Source organism: Rattus rattus, chromosome X, assembly GCF_011064425.1.
Source record: "Rattus rattus isolate New Zealand chromosome X, Rrattus_CSIRO_v1, whole genome shotgun sequence".
Classification (NCBI taxonomy): Eukaryota; Metazoa; Chordata; class Mammalia; order Rodentia; family Muridae; genus Rattus; species Rattus rattus.
Genome location: NC_046172.1, coordinates 109,552,051 through 109,568,273, shown reverse-complemented (window position 1 = coordinate 109,568,273; position 16,223 = coordinate 109,552,051). Strand labels below are relative to the sequence as shown.

The 16,223-nt window shown below is 36.3% G+C and overlaps 1 protein-coding gene across 1 annotated transcript in view; it reads left to right on the top strand.

Annotated features, from left to right (window-relative positions):
• The first annotated feature begins 6,625 nt into the window (after window positions 1-6,625).
• Tenm1 (teneurin transmembrane protein 1) overlaps window positions 6,626-16,223 on the top strand; it is a 175,006-nt gene continuing 165,408 nt past the window's right edge. The window contains 2 exon segments of the mRNA XM_032889476.1: window positions 6,626-6,656; window positions 11,003-11,342. Of these exon segments, the coding sequence (XP_032745367.1) occupies window positions 6,626-6,656; window positions 11,003-11,342 (371 nt within the window).

Sequence of the window (16,223 nt, the reverse complement as noted above, 5' to 3'; positions counted from 1 at the left end):
CGCGTGCTTCGTTCAGTTACGTATTGTCGTTATAATCATCATCATTGTATCCATATATCTGGCCGCGATCAGTTAGAACATACAGTTTTCTTTTGATAGTTCCTACCTCTGAACTACTGGTAGAAAGAGTAATAAACATTTTTTGGTATAAAAAAAACAAAGCTAAATTCTAAAAGAAGTATGCATTGTTTGAACTTGGTGCATTATTAATTAGCTAAAAGCTATTTAAAATCTATATTTATCTTGAGTATATTTCCCAGTTCTTCTCTAAAATCCTGGAACTCCATGTATGCCATCTTTTAAATCAATAAGCATTTTCAAATACTTTATTATTATTATTATTATTATTATTATTATTATTATTATTGACACAATAATATGCTGGGTTTTACAAGAGATATCCGGCAGTGAAATTCTCAGTCAAGCCTCAGATCAATAATAATCTTGAAAAGCTGAATAGGTGCAAATCAAGCAGAGCACTTTTCAAAGAATAAGCAAATACACAGTGGTGTGGTCTGAATTATAAACCAACATGCCTATGTCCTAAAGCACTAGGCACTAAATACAAAGGGAAAAAACATCACAAGTTAGGGAAGTCGTTGAAGAAAGTTTCTCTTCATAGAAACTGTTGTCTTCTTCAACTTCTTGACCATAACTAGATACGGCATTATCTATCCAGTTTTGGGAGAAATGGATAGGTTTTCAAAAGAAACAGAAAATATTTCTTGTCCCTACACAGTTTTCCTCTATCTGAACCAGAGGTTGGGAATTGAGGTTAGCATTAATAACATAATGGCTCTCTAAGGAAAAACACTGCAAAAGTCAGGATAACAAGTTCCCTGGGAAGGTGTTTACAAGTAAGCAAGCTCCTCTTGCATTTATTCAGCACCTCGTCTCAGACAGAGCCCCAGATGATTAAATTCTTCCCTGTGGGCAGATACATCATTGTTAGCCAATCCCATTCTGGTGGCTCTGTGATTTGTTACCCTCTGCTGTCTTTTCAGATGGCTGTCCAGGGCTCTGCTTTGAAATGGACGATGTACCCTGGATCAAAATGGTTGGCACTGTGTGTGTCAGGTTGGTTGGAATGGAACAGGCTGCAACATTGTCATGGAAATGCTTTCTTTGGCGACAACTTGGACAATGATGGAAGTGAGTTATTTACAAAACGTGCATGTAAAGAGAGGCAATAGGTGTGCCTGGAGCACCAGTTTTAACCAGCCCTTGCCAAGGGCAAAATTAAGAATCTTAAGTATCAATAATATTGAGGGTGTATGGGGTTGTACTAGTTTTAATTTCAGTAATATTTTCAAGATATTATTTACTTAATATCTTGTGCAATACTCGAATATTTTGCATGTATTATATCTCATTTAATTGCTTGAACCCATAAATAGGTATTGATGTTGTGTCTCAAAACTAATAAACAAAACATCATGTTCGGCTCTTAAAATACAAAAAGTTTATCAGAAATGCATGTGTCCTCTGAAATTCATTGTTGTTACTGGAGGTAGCAACAAAGACTCTAAATAACTGAGAACAAATAAAATGTTTCATTTGTTGCATAGTGCAAACTACTTTAGCATCTGACAAACCCACTGTGGTGGAGTCAGTTTGTCTTTTTGCATACTTTCTAGGCAAGAAAACATAAAATTGGCAACAAAATCCTTTTCTTATTACCATTATCTTGGAAGTATATTATATTAAATATAGGGCGATTTACTGTATTTGTGAGATACTTACATTGTTATAATTTCCATTCCCAATAAAAAGCTTAAATATATAAAAGAAAACAGTTTGGGCTTAGGCATTCCACTTTGGTTTAAAATTTTCTTCTTCCTGGTCTATTGACTGAGCCCTCCCAGCACTGGAGAAAAATATATGGTATCTCTAACACAATCTCCCTTGCTAAACTAGCCTGAAGTGGTAGGCTCTAGGTCAGGTGAGACTCTGTCTCAATAAAAATAAACTGGAGAATAAAATCAAGACAGACATCAATGTCAGCTTTGGTCCTCCGTACATGCCCATAAACACACACACACACACACACACACACACACACACACACACACACACACACACACACACAAACCACCCCATATCTTGTAACATGTATACACATATGCACATACAAGCATACAAAATACATTTTTCTTTACATATTATGTATAGGAAAACTAAAAAATTGATAATAAAAGTTTTAAATGCATAGAATGTGGTTGTAAATATCAAAAGAGATAATTCAAGTAACCATATAAAATGTAATGGAGGACACACACACACAGATACAGAGAGAGAGAGAGAGAGAGAGAGAGAGAGAGAATGAGCAGGAAGCATATTAGTTCTAAAAATTCTATTTCCTACCTATATAACTTGAGGGTTTTTTTCCAACTAAATAATATATAGTTCAACTGCTTGGCTGAGTTTTAAGGCTCATATACAAAGCACATATACAAACAAAGACACTAATCATTAGTCATAGTCAGATAAGTGACATCTGTCCTTTAGAGAATTTGGAAGGCCAAGATCCTCAAATGAAGTGCATGCAATGTATTCTTTTGGGGTAGTATATAAACATTATAGAGATGGAATTATTGGCTTTGGCTTCATTATAGGCATGTTCTCTGGTATACCTTCTCTTTACTCATATTTATCTGTCCACTACTTCAGTCTCCACTCAAGACAAATCTTCCATGAAATCCGTGACTTCTGTCTCCTCAATTTCCCCTGATGTTTTTAGTACACACCATACAATTTAGTACCTAATCACATCTTTCTGTCTTTCTTGATACATGTCAGGCATGACACATGTGCCATAGCTATTTGCCAAATATAATTAACAATAGCAGTAATTTGCCTGTGTATAGAATTTACTTAGAACCAAGCACTGTGCTGAGAATCTTATATGAAATATCTAATTTAGGAATGTTGGTGTAGGAAACTCAATTGGTGATATTTTTACAATTTACAAAACTAGGCACAGGAAAATTAATTAAGTTTATAAAGGTTATATAGCAAGGAGCTGAGATGTTTAAGTGTAAGCTGGATGAGCCACCTCATTCGTGTAATTAATAGAGCGTTCCTATCTGATGTGTTGATTGAAAGGTTATATTCACAAAATATATTAACAACCTATGCATTTATAATTTCTGGCTCAATTAAAGTTGAACCAAAATAAGTTTCGTGACTTTGTCAGGTAATAAAAATTATGGAATATTTAATTATCAAGAATCCTTATGGCTTCAAGGTCACATCAAGGCAGCCAAAAATGTTTAATGGATGGATCAATTAAACATGAATGAATTATTGGATTATCAATTCTCAATGTCTATGGAGTATGTGGGTATAAAAAACATAGGAGATTTTACCGAATGTGCAGTGACCTCTGAACATTTATTAAAACTGTGTATCTATATGCAAATTGAAAATCAAAGGCTTGATAAGAGCTCAGCGTAGCTTATGATTGTCTCTTTAGGGAGTAGGGTTAGAACACTCTGTGAGAGTTTCAATTACCATTTGTCCTTTAGTGGGACTAAGATGATCCTGATGACAAATATAGATTGGTCTCTACATTAAGAAAGAAAGAAAGAAAGATGGAAAACCCACTAAAAGTCCCATGACTAGGATTTTAGACCAGTAATTCCATCTCTATAATGTTTATATACTACCCCAAAAAATACATTGCATGCCCTTCATTTGGGGATCTTGGCTTTCCAAATTCTCAAAAGGACAGATGTCATTTATCTGACTATGACTAATGATTAGTGTCTTTGTTTGTATATGTGCTTTAATTAAATCAGAAGGTGGCAATTGAACCTTCTTGAAAAAAAAAGTATTCCTAATTTTTAAAAGGCAATTCTTAAGAAATCTTCCAATCAAAAACACATCACTCTCAAGCAGTTGCTTCAAGGAGCTGCTACCTGATTGCTCCACATTACGCCTGATACTTAAGGCTGTTTGGTATTTTTCTTGCATCCTAATCACTGTTGAATATTCATTAGAACCGCTGCTACATCCTGCAGCTTTGACTTTAGTTACACTCTGATCTCAATGCATTGTGACTCTTAGTAAGTAATTGGGCTGCATTGAATATGTAGGTGACACAGCTTCCCTGTAAGCTACCTAAGAGGTCCTTGAAGAGCTGAAAAGCTGGGAACAAATAACCTTTAGATTTTTTTCCCTAACAATCAAAGGAAAGAGAAAGGTCTTGCTAAGTACTAATTACTATAGAAGTCACAGCTCTGTCAAATACTGTGACCACAGTTATCCCTGAATAAGTTAGCACTTACCATCTGTAGAGCCCTAAGCATGAAGGAGACATAACATCATGGGGACCACCATTTGATTTGTCAGCCACGTGTCTTGAATTGAAATTTCGAAACTATGATCACAAACTTTTACAAGCCCAAGGAAAAGAGTAAGCATTGTATTGACTGTGTCTGAATACCTAAAACAAATGGTAAGGGAAGCTATCAACAAGTAAAGTCTATTCCAAAGCTTTCATAAACAAATCATCACAACCAAGTAAAAGTCCTGGAACATGCCCAAGCACAAATTTAAATGTATTGCATCATTGGGTCAGCATTGAAAGTCAGTGTGAAGGAGCTGAGGATGTAGCTCAGTAAAGTGTTTGTCACACAAGCACAAGGACCTGAATACAATCCCCTGTACCCATGCAAAAGCATAAAACCTAGCATGGTGACTGGACCTGGAATTTTAGTGTTGGGAAAACAGAGAATGGAAGATCGCTGGAACAGGCTAGCCAGCCAGACTAGATAATTGCTCCATGAGCATCAGGTTCAGAACTCCAGGTTCACTGACAGACCTTGTCTCAGAGAGAGAGAGAGAGAGAGAGAGCGGAGACAGAGGCGGAGACAGAAACACAGAGAGAGGAGACAGAGAGAGAACAGGAGACAGAGACAGAGACAGACAGACAGAGACACAGAGAGACACAGAAACTGAGACACAGAGACAGACAGACACAGACAGAGACAGAGACAGACAGAGACAGAGAGACAGAGCCTCACACAAGCCTAGAGACCTGAGTTCAATCTTCAAATCCCCAAATCCCCAGAAACATTGTAAGGTAGAAGGAATGGCACCAATTCCACAAAGTTGTCCTCTGACCTCCACATTAACAGTGTAGCATGTATGTCCATACACATATATCATCATGCACAAGCATGCACAAATATATACATGCACATATACACATTAAAATGAAAAAATTTTAAAGGTAGAAAGCAATTGAGGAAGACAGCAATATCAACTTGTGGACTGTACAAACATATGCATTCATACATACACAGAAACACAGGAATACATATAAACATACATACACATACACATTATATACACAAAACCAAATAGAGTCGGTGGGAGAAAGAAGCATTATGATGCATTATGATTATATGGTGTTGAGACAACTATTAAGAAACAAGTAGATTTTTAATTCCTACTGTGTACCTAAAGAAAAAGAAATATATTCTAGTTGGATTATTGAATTAAATGCTAAAGAAAGCAGGAATTACAGCACTCAACATGGAAAAGAAATTCACTACTATAAAAAGCATTGGTAGAACTTATAATGGGCAGAAAAGTAATAAATCTAATGTTAAAATTTTTAAACCATTTTATAATACTTGGAAATTTTAAACATCATCCAATACCTACATATTTGGAAACATCACATTGTCACTGTCTACACAAAAGCTATATGTATTTTAATGTAAGAAAAATTCAGCTTGTTTTAGTCCCACTAGTCAGATCTCAGATGTACAATAGCCACAGCAGGCTACTCACTGGACAACACAGAACTAGAGACTCCCAGTTTTGAATAAAGTTTAATTCGTTAGCACAGATTCACACGTTATATCAAATATCTACCTTCTAGGTAGAAGTCCCACATTAAATACCCAGGTTTTCATTAACTCATTACTGCATTTTTTCAAGTGTTTTCCGAGCATCATGATAATGATGAAATGATAATCAAGATGCATTTTTGGTTCAATGAAGGATATGCTCTAACAACAGAAACAGATACTAAGCAAAGATTCTCATAAGTGGTTCCGCATTTTAAATGTGTAAGGGTGCTTTAAAACACCAAGGGTGGATCAATGTTCATAGAGGCCATAACTTACTCTGGCAGCTGAGAAAGGCCTCGCATGGCTCCAAGGAAGAAGGTTCACAACAATAGACACTGTGGAGAGTAGAGTGAAGCTACAGTCTCTGGACCACAGGAATTTGCTGATCTAGCACTATTCAAAGGTACACAGGCACAGATCACACAGAGCATTGTGTGTTTTGTGGGATGTCCAGTCAAATAATGAGGATCTCATCTTATTCACTCTACTTATAAAGGAAAGACAGCGATATCTAATACAATAAAAACATTATGGAAGAATATTAAACTATAGAATAAAAATGTGTAATCCAATGGCCCCTCTTCTCTGGCCTTTTAAATATTTCTCCATATGTGTCCTAGCTTCTCGTGTAGAAAGTGTTTTAGTGGTCAAGGTTCATATTTGTTTGCAAAATCTGTAAGTCAAATAACTAAACAAGAATGGTTTTCCAGGCATTGTTCTTCATAATAAGTCACCATTCATTAAAACCAGTAACTATCATCATGTTTCTAGATCTAGAAAATAGCACCACAGGTGAGTGAACATATAACTCATGGACCAATAAACCTCATACTTTGTATGTCCCCAGCATGCTGCAGAGTTTAGTAAATAGGGAAATAAAAGACCAGGAGCAGTGAATTGATAGCATTTGCTCTACTTAAGGGCCTCCCATTTAGTCTGATACATTAATTGAGGTTTTGTTAATAATCTCTAACTAAATTTACAATTGTCCATGAAATAGGATTTTTGAGCATTTACAGACCAGATTCTATTCTATAACCATAAAAAAAATTAAACCTCAGTCTAGCTTATATCCAAGTGCTAACAACTCCATAGGTAAATACAATTCAATGAATGTGTTTCATATTACAGCATTAGCTACCAACTCAGAGTCACATGGTATCCTATCTATGCAAAGCTTGCCCCTAAGTCAATACATTCCATACAAGTCAATGCAATGATTGTGCTGAACAGTTTTCAGACTATTTCCATACGAGGGAGGGTGACCATTCTAAACTGCTAATGTAAACCACTGGAACCCAAACCTAAGCCTCTATCTCTAGATACCTTGTGGATTTATAGTCCACAGCTTGACATATAATATCTAATACTTATCAATTACTACATATAAACTAGACAGTGTGCATATTCTTCATGATTATTTTTTCAAGTTTACTGGTTTTCATATATATATATATATATATATATGTATATATATACACACACACATATACACACGCATATATGTATATATATAAACACATATATATATTACTGTGACCATTATCAAGACTATAAAAATATCTAACACTCACAAAAGTTCCCTTCTATATTTTTGTAATTTTTAAGGTCTACCATGTTATGAGATTTTGAGTGGATAATACCATAGTATGGTATACATGAGGCTGCTCATGAGGCATGAGTGGGTAGGTGGGTGGGGGAGCACCCTCTTAGAGGTAAAGGGGAGGGGGAGGGGTGGGAGGATTCCTGGAGGGGAGATAACATTTGAAATGTAAACATAATGATTAATAATCTTTTTGAATTTCTAAATAGAACACTGCATGTTAATATGTCTCCCACATAACTATGGGATCACATTAGCCTCTTATCATCTATTTATAAAATGAACCTGGGAATATCTAGGTAAAAATTTGTTGCAGAAGTTAGCTTAAATGATGCATTTGGAAGTACCTAATACTTAGAAAATATTAACTAGTTGATACAAAGTTGAAAATTCTTAAGGATACCCTGCCAAAACTTAGCTGTCGATTCCTATCCAGACAATATTATGGGTCTTATGAGTAACTTCATTAGAGGTTTAGGCCAACATGGGTTTCTCCTCTATTGTTCAGATCTCCTTTTCTATTCTTTTTACCAAACAAGGGCACACATGTGATAGCCAAGTATTTATTAGTGATGACTTGATTACTTGAAACAAACCATATCCTTGAACCAATTGGAATAGACCCAAATTGGTTGGCAAAACTAGGATCAATGAGCACCATGTTTAGTCTTCCAAGACAGTATAACCTCTGTCGTTTTTGCTCTCTTTTATTTTTATTCTCCTAAGGAAAACATTCTCTGAAAATAAAGGCAGCTAACATATGATATGTTCGTATCTGACACCTGAGCTTGGCTGTCAGTAGGGTGCCACATCTTCCAATTCAGAACAATAAAAGAACTGTTAATAGCCAAAAAAAAAAAAAATACACACATCCAGTGTGACTGTCATTTGCACTTCTTTGTAACAGTCTAGACATACTGTTTGGAGTGTTATCCAATGTGATAATTGGTAAGTAGATATTTGCTCTTGTGCTGGGTTTGCCTGCAATTTCTAATTTAGGGTTGCATGCCATCGTTGGTCAGCTTCCCTGCTACCTTCCTAAATTCAACAGCGCATTGCTTTTTTTTTTTTTTTTTTTTTTTTGAGAAAAAGGAAATCTCATAGGGTCAGCTCTGCATATAGTAGACATTAATAAATGTAAGAGATTACCTTGAATTCAATATCACATAACTAGATGAGAATGCGATTCCCAATTTTGAATTAGCTCAGTGGTTAGTTTTAGAATCCAACTTTGAAGATTAATATGACAGGAATATTTATTTAAAATCAACTCATGTTCCATAATAAGTTGGATTCATAGGTGATAGAATGAGACCTGTCAATGTCCAAAAGTATTATCAGTAAGTACATTTGTTAATGTTTACCAAACATGACATTAAGTGCTTCTGTGTACATTATGCCAATAAAAAATCCACAATTCAATAAAAATGAATAAAGATAAGTTTGCACTTGACACTCATTTTTTTTTCATGTTTTTCCTATGGGGCACCAATAGCAAACATTACAAAAGCTCTTTTAATCCATCTGATATTTTTGCCAACTTTTCTATACATTCAGATACCTAATTAGCAGAAGAGTAAAGAGATAATGTGCTAATAAGAACATCTTATCATAGGAGGGGGAAGAAATGTCATTTAAAATCGGGGGAATATCTGCTAATTTGTTTCGCTAAATGATGAAAGAAGGGAACTTATTTTGAAACAAAACCAGTGGTAAAAGTTAGTCATAAATAAAGAAATGTGTCCATGGAGAGACAAAAAATAAAAAATAAAAAGGCGTGGACAAGAATCAATTAAACAGGCAAAACAAGAAAAAAAGTAAACTTCATTTTAAAACAAAGTACTCCGTGGTGTAGAGAGTTTGAAAAGACCACATGCAGGGAAAATATCTTTCGAGGTGCCCCAAGGCTACTGTTCCAAAGCCTCCTCTTGCTGTTTCTCACTTTCCTTGCCCCCAGTTACATCTTCTTGTAGCTCACGTGGAGCAGCCTAGTGAGGGAGGGAGAGCAAGCGCTGCAGAAAACCAGTGCCTTTTACCATCAGCCTTAAGGAGTCACTGATTCCCCTGAACCTCTCTATTCCACTGCAAGCTAAGATTAGCGTCTTTATGTTTACCCTTGTTAAACAACGGAATTAGAGCCACTTGCCTGTTCTAAGGACCTTGGAAGGACTTTTAAATTTTTTGCTTATTGGATGAGGAGTGAAGTGTCCATATGCTCAGTTAATCACTCCGTCCACTTCTTTTTCTTTGCATAGAACTCTCTTAGAGCTCTTCTCACACTTCACCGGTACAAGAGTCAGCTGTTTAAACGCCTGTTTTATCCTCTGAAGTTCTGAATTTCTAGGGGAAGGGGAGTGTTTCTTTCATTAGCTCGCCAAGCAACTAGCAAAGCATTTCATACCTATTACATTCTAAATAACCATTCCTCCCTTCAGTAGGTCTTGTGGACTGTATCTTTCCTCTTCCAAAGAGTGAAACTTTTATGTTATTCTTTTTCCTTCACATTGTTAGTTCTGAGATGCACCGGAGAAAAAGCAACTTCACTATTTTGGGCCAAATTTAAAGCAATCTTCATTAAATACTAAATACTAACTAAGAGATGGACTTTGGTCAAGACCATTCCCTAGAATTTTCCAGCTAAAATGGCCCCAAGACATATGTTGCAGGGTTTATAAGGACACCAGGATGCCATACTTTCCTATGAAGTTTTGTTATTTTCCAAGAACCACCATTCCCAGCCTTTCAGGAAATTACCTGGCCCTTGGGCAGGATTAATTCTGTGCATTCCAATACAACAGTGGATTCATAAGTCCAATGCAAATGATGAGGGCCCCCACAAGGAAAGAAAGTGGCTTGTTACATTGATAGGTACTAAGTTTAGTAATAATTACATAAAACTACCATTGCTTGTATGAAATCCTAAAATAAAATGAAAGAGTGACCAGCTACTTTAGCATGCTACAGAATGGCCCATATTAAGCATGTACAACCTTAGGATAGGGGAAATTCTGATTCAGTAGGCAGAATTCAAGAATCTAGGTACTTAATGAGTTCCATAGGTAATTGGCTGCACATTAGAAAATCACTGTCCTATATCCTTTTGCACAGTGAAAATCTCAACCTCCCCCCAAAAAAAGGAAAGAAAGAAAGAAGAAAAGAAAATCTCAACCTCTGTGTTGAGAATTACCTGTAAACAACCATATTAAGATGATTTTTAAGTGAAAACGAAAGCAGGTTGTCAAGTACTGGTTAACTGTACATTCACAGTAGATGGTCTAGGGGTAAGAATTTTTTAAAGGGACAAAAAAAAAATAGTTACCATTCTGATGAGTGGTTCACCAAAGGTAGAAAGTTATAACAAGATATACCTAACAGAGTACTTTAACCAAAAGGTATATTGTAGTTACATAAACTATAGTCTCTAGTTAACAAATATTAGAGAATTTCAAACAGGAAGAATTAGGAACAAAATAGTTTGAATTTCTCTGAGATACACTTTAAACTCAGTGAGTAACAATTCCTGAGAAACATGCAGTTATAACACGCTCTGTTCTCAAAAATATAACTTTACATTTACTATCTTTCTCCATTTTGCATACTTTTGACTATATTGTTTTCTTGAAGATAAATATCATTATTGATTTGTTTTGCTTTCCAGATGGTTTGACCGACTGTGTGGACCCCGATTGTTGTCAACAAAGCAACTGTTACGTAAGCCCACTCTGTCAGGGCTCACCAGACCCTCTTGACCTCATCCAACAAAGCCAGCCCCTCTTCTCTCAGCACACTTCAAGACTCTTCTATGATCGAATCAAATTTCTTATTGGCAAGGATAGTACTCATGTCGTTCCTCAAGAGATCACATTTGACAGCAGGTATATAGAAATTTATTTTGTCCTTACTTAAAGTGCTCATGATTTTCCTTCAGAGTCAAAGAAAATGGTCTTCTAAGATCAAGTGGTTTCTCATTCCTTTCAACAGTATTGCTATCTTTCTTATGCCTTCTCTTGAATGCCTGCACTGTTACCAATTTTTTTCTAAAGGCCAATTGGTTAGATTCTATATCATAAAGTAATAGGAGATGTCTATATAAGTGTGGAAATTGTTATTTAATGGCAAATGGAAGTACATTTGCAAGCTTAATCTTTAACTTCGGAATTATTATTTGAAAGAAAAAATATAAATTTCAATAGCTAAATTTTAGGTTCTGTTTCATGAACAAAAGCATTTCCAGGTCAAAGGGTTGAATGACTTGACATCTTAATGGGAAATTCACCATGAGAAATAACTGTCTTCTCAGAATGATCAAATGCCAGAATTATCTCTAAAGATCTGACAAGAAACACATTTAAATCACTTCATTTATATAAAGTATAATAACAAGAATTTGCTGATTGGTATTCAACCCATTCACTTTCATCAATGACACACTTTAATAATTAGCACAAGGTATAGGTAAGCCTAGTTATTAAAGATTTGAAAAGTCCTTCTTGGAGCTGGAGAGACAGTTGGGTGGTTAATAGCACTTGCTGCTCTGTCAGAGAACTCAGGTTCAGCTCTCAGAACCCTCATGGTGTCTCAAAATGACCTATAACTCTGATTCCAGGAGATCCCAGGAGATCCAATGCCTTTTTATGACCTCTGTAGGTTCCTGCACACACATTGTGCACAATCATATAGTGACACACACACAAAATATATATATATATGTATACACACACACACACATATATATATATATATCCTTGATTTGTTCTATAAATTGCTGACTCACTAGATTACTAGATTCTTGCAAACAAAAATCTTTAATGACAACATAAATGATTTGTCTAAGATCCTCTGTGCATGTCCCATTCCCTGCAGATATATTATTTCAAGAGCTTGATACCAGTGACAATGTAAGAAAATTACACTTCAATGTTGGGAAATATCAAGAGGAGGGGAAAAAAGATGTACATGAAAATTCCACTCCCTTTCTCGTCAGCTGAATAAACTCCACTCCCTTTCTTGTCAGTTGAATGCTAGAACTCTCATTGAAGCAACAAAACTAAAACCAAATTTTTTCCTTATTTTCTTACGGTGTCATTCTTACCTTTGGGCCTGCCAATATAACCTAAAACCAATGCCAACATATCACAAAAAAAGGTGTTTCTTCTAGGGACTATAGACAATATTTGCCTTCCATCAAGAGATTCAGTAATCCCCACTTCAAAACTTTCTCCCAGTTTAATAACCTCTCCAGTCCATCTTTCAGATGGACATAATCAATATAATTATTTAGAGAGTAGAGAGTTAATTTTGAAACACAAAGGAAGAAGAAGAGCTGAGGGCAATCATTATCCCCATTTTCCTACTCACGGTAAAGGGTAAGGCAACTCTAGATTTCTCTCCATACTTGGGGAGAAATCAGTCCAAACATAGGGAGTCAGGTGCTGAGACAAATAATAACCTTCCTGACTTGAGATGTGTCCAAGAACATGTTGAATTCAATAAGGGGGGAAGTCAGGACCTGAGGGAGACAGCAGACAAGTCATTCTGACCCAGAACAGGGCGTTTGAGCAATAAACTTAGAAAAGGTAAGAGTGACTTCAACCCCTGCGGTCGAGCTTCACGCTTCAGCGGTGCTTGCACTCACACAGCGCACAGAACTATTACTGTGGGTGGTTAGTGCCCTTCTCCTCCTGCTTTGACTGAGTTTTCACGTTCTTTCTAAAATGCTCCAAGTTATCATTTGGCTCTGCAAGTCACATTTAAATTCAGAATGTTGGGTCTCCTATCAATGGTCTCCGTTAGAGTCCTTGCTGTCCGAAAAAGATGTGAGCCTTCTCCAAATGTGTATACCTGAACACAAGCAATCCAACTATGTTTTCTCTAACAACAAAAAAATGCATTCCCTTTTCCTTGCTTTATCATTGATAAAAATGATTTCATTTTTAATCACATGTATAAATGATAATTACAATCTCTCTGGTACACTCATATAATACTTTTGTAGTTTGCAAATCATCCAAGCCCATACTCTTTCATTTATTTTCACAGTATTCCTATGAAATGGGGCAGTCGCATTTGGTATATTATGTATATGTGGAAACTGAGATTCTAAGAGACTAAATCACAGAGACAGCAAGGTTCGATTACAGCATCTCCTCTAACCTTTCCATTACACCACAGTTGCCCCACTTCTGCTTGTCCTTAAACTTAACTGGTGACATGAACCAAATTTATCTTGGATAAATGACATCTAGGTCAACATAAGAAACTTTGGAACCAAGCAGTTTTAGAAATCAGCTTCAGCTTGTTGTGTTTCAATAGAGCAAGTTATGATTTTTTAATGAGAGCTAAGGAAGTACTTCTTTGAAGACGAGCATCATGAAATGGACACTGTTCCATGGCAAGTGTTACTGGGTATCTATTGTGACTCTGACATCTGCTATCTTGGATCTTGTCATTTCATCTAGTTCTCAGTAAATTGTTCACAGTATAGTTTGTTAACTTGCATTTTTTCAAATGAGGAAATTGGTGTTTTAGGTAAGTGATTTAAAAAAAAAATCGTGAAGAAGTCAGAACCTAGATTCGAACCCAGGCACACTAGTACTGAATTCCTGGATTTTAAATTGCTGAACTGAGCCATGATGACTTCCTTAGAAAACTGGAGCATGTGACTCTAAAATAACTCAAGGCTCTTACACAACCCTGACTGTAGACTAGGTTCCCTCAGATAAATCTAAAACACACGCCGTAGCCAGCCAAAGCACTTTTTTGTTCTTTTGCTTTTGCCCCATAGCTGAGAGGCAGTTGGGCAGACAGGTAAAAACAAAAATCCTTACTAATGGTTTCATTTACCTACTGGCAAACTCAGCTGACTTGTTACCATATTGTGCCGTAGTCAGACTACAGAGAGCAGTACGTAGATATGTAAGTGTACTAAGGACACACACAAATAATTGTCCACCCTTGTGCATCACAAGGAGAGTAGTTTTTGCTGTACTCAACTGGCTGCACTTAAAAGCATGTGAGATATCTACCTTCCGTACCTTCCATGATGGTGTAATGTCTGTGAAGACGTAAGTTGCCCACAGAGAAATCTCTAGGAAATTAAATTCAATTACCCCATTTTTCCTAAATCCAACTGACCCTGTAGCTCAAATTTCTTCTTTTTCTTCAATCTATTCCAAACATGTCTACAAAGTAAACCACATAGTCTACGTGCCCTGTATTACTTATTACTTTTTAATAATGTAAATAGGTGAACAGAAGCATTATTGATCTTCAGTGTCTAAGCATTTAATCACTATTAATAATGTAGAAGGTTTTTATAAATATGTAAAAACAAGAGTACATTAAACTAAATGACAGCAGTAATTTGCAAAGCCAGACATTTCGCTCACCATCACTAATGGAGAAGTGCATTTAAAACAACATCGCATTTGGGTTCGTGCAACCACTGACAGTAGGGTTAGCCAAACTCATTTATCTACTTAGTAACTGAGAGGTTGATTCTCACATCACTCTTCGCAGGCGCTCTATCAGATGTTGTTCAGAATCATGCCACAGATGTATTTTGTTTAGCCTGACATTTATGAAGTGAGAGACCAAATGTAAAAAAAAAAAAGGGGGGGAACTATAAAATGCTTCTAGAAAATTCACAAAGCTCAGCACTGCCAGGCACCCAGTAGTAGCATAAGTGGTCTAGAGCTGAGTGAGGGACAGTGCTTCCTCTGGATGGAAAGGCAATGCCTATCTAGTGCACCTCTGTCCTCCTTACACCTGCACCACATCCCACTTTCATGATGACATGTTTCCCTTTTTGGCATTTGAGTTTTTCACCTCTGATCTGTGATAATTCTGTGGCTTCCCTTGAAAATATTTTAAGAGTATATGGCTAGGTCTGCTCTCTTACTCTAATTGCTTTTACAGACTGATTATCATTTTACTTAATTTCTGGACTTTTATATTGGATTAAAAAATAGAGAAAAGATAAATATGAGATAGAAATAATATTAACAGGAGAAATGATATTTCCAACCATTTGTTCACTAAGGGCCTATGTATAACTCATGGCTAAAGTAGTAAATTCTTTCCCTCAAACATTAAGCTAATAAACTCCTATAGAGAGATACCTTACGTACCAATAAACATGATATCAGATAACTCAAGTCCTACCAAAGTAAGAAAAGGTCTAATTTAAGGATCATTATATTCCTCACCTAGCACAATTTTCAAATACAGTTTAAAATCTGAAATTTTGGCCCAGAAACCTGTGTTTCATCTCCGACACCCATGTGAAAATCCAGATTGGATCTCTCGCATCTGTAATTCTAGCACTTTTATTGCTAGAAGCTTGTGCACACAACTCAGCAGCAGACACTAGAGAGACCCTCCCTTGAAACACAGTGGAGAGAACCAACTCCCAAAATGTTGTTCTTTGATTCATGAGCTGTGGCAAATGCTCGTACCTACCTATATATCTACACAATCTACACAGAGAGGGGGGGGGGAGAGAGGGGAGGGGAGAGACGGAGAGAGGGGAGAGAGAGAGAGAGAGAGAGAGAGAGAGAGAGAGAGAGAGAGAGAGAGAGAGAGAATTTAAAAATAAAGGTCTAAACTGCTAAAGCAGTGCTGTTGAACAGAATTGCAGAAGCCTCTTGGAATTTAGAACTTGGACCACATTTAATACAGCACTAAGTACATGGTATTCTTCATGAATTACAATGGAATGAAGTTAAATAAGATGGTAGGGTTTTTTTCTAGTCTTT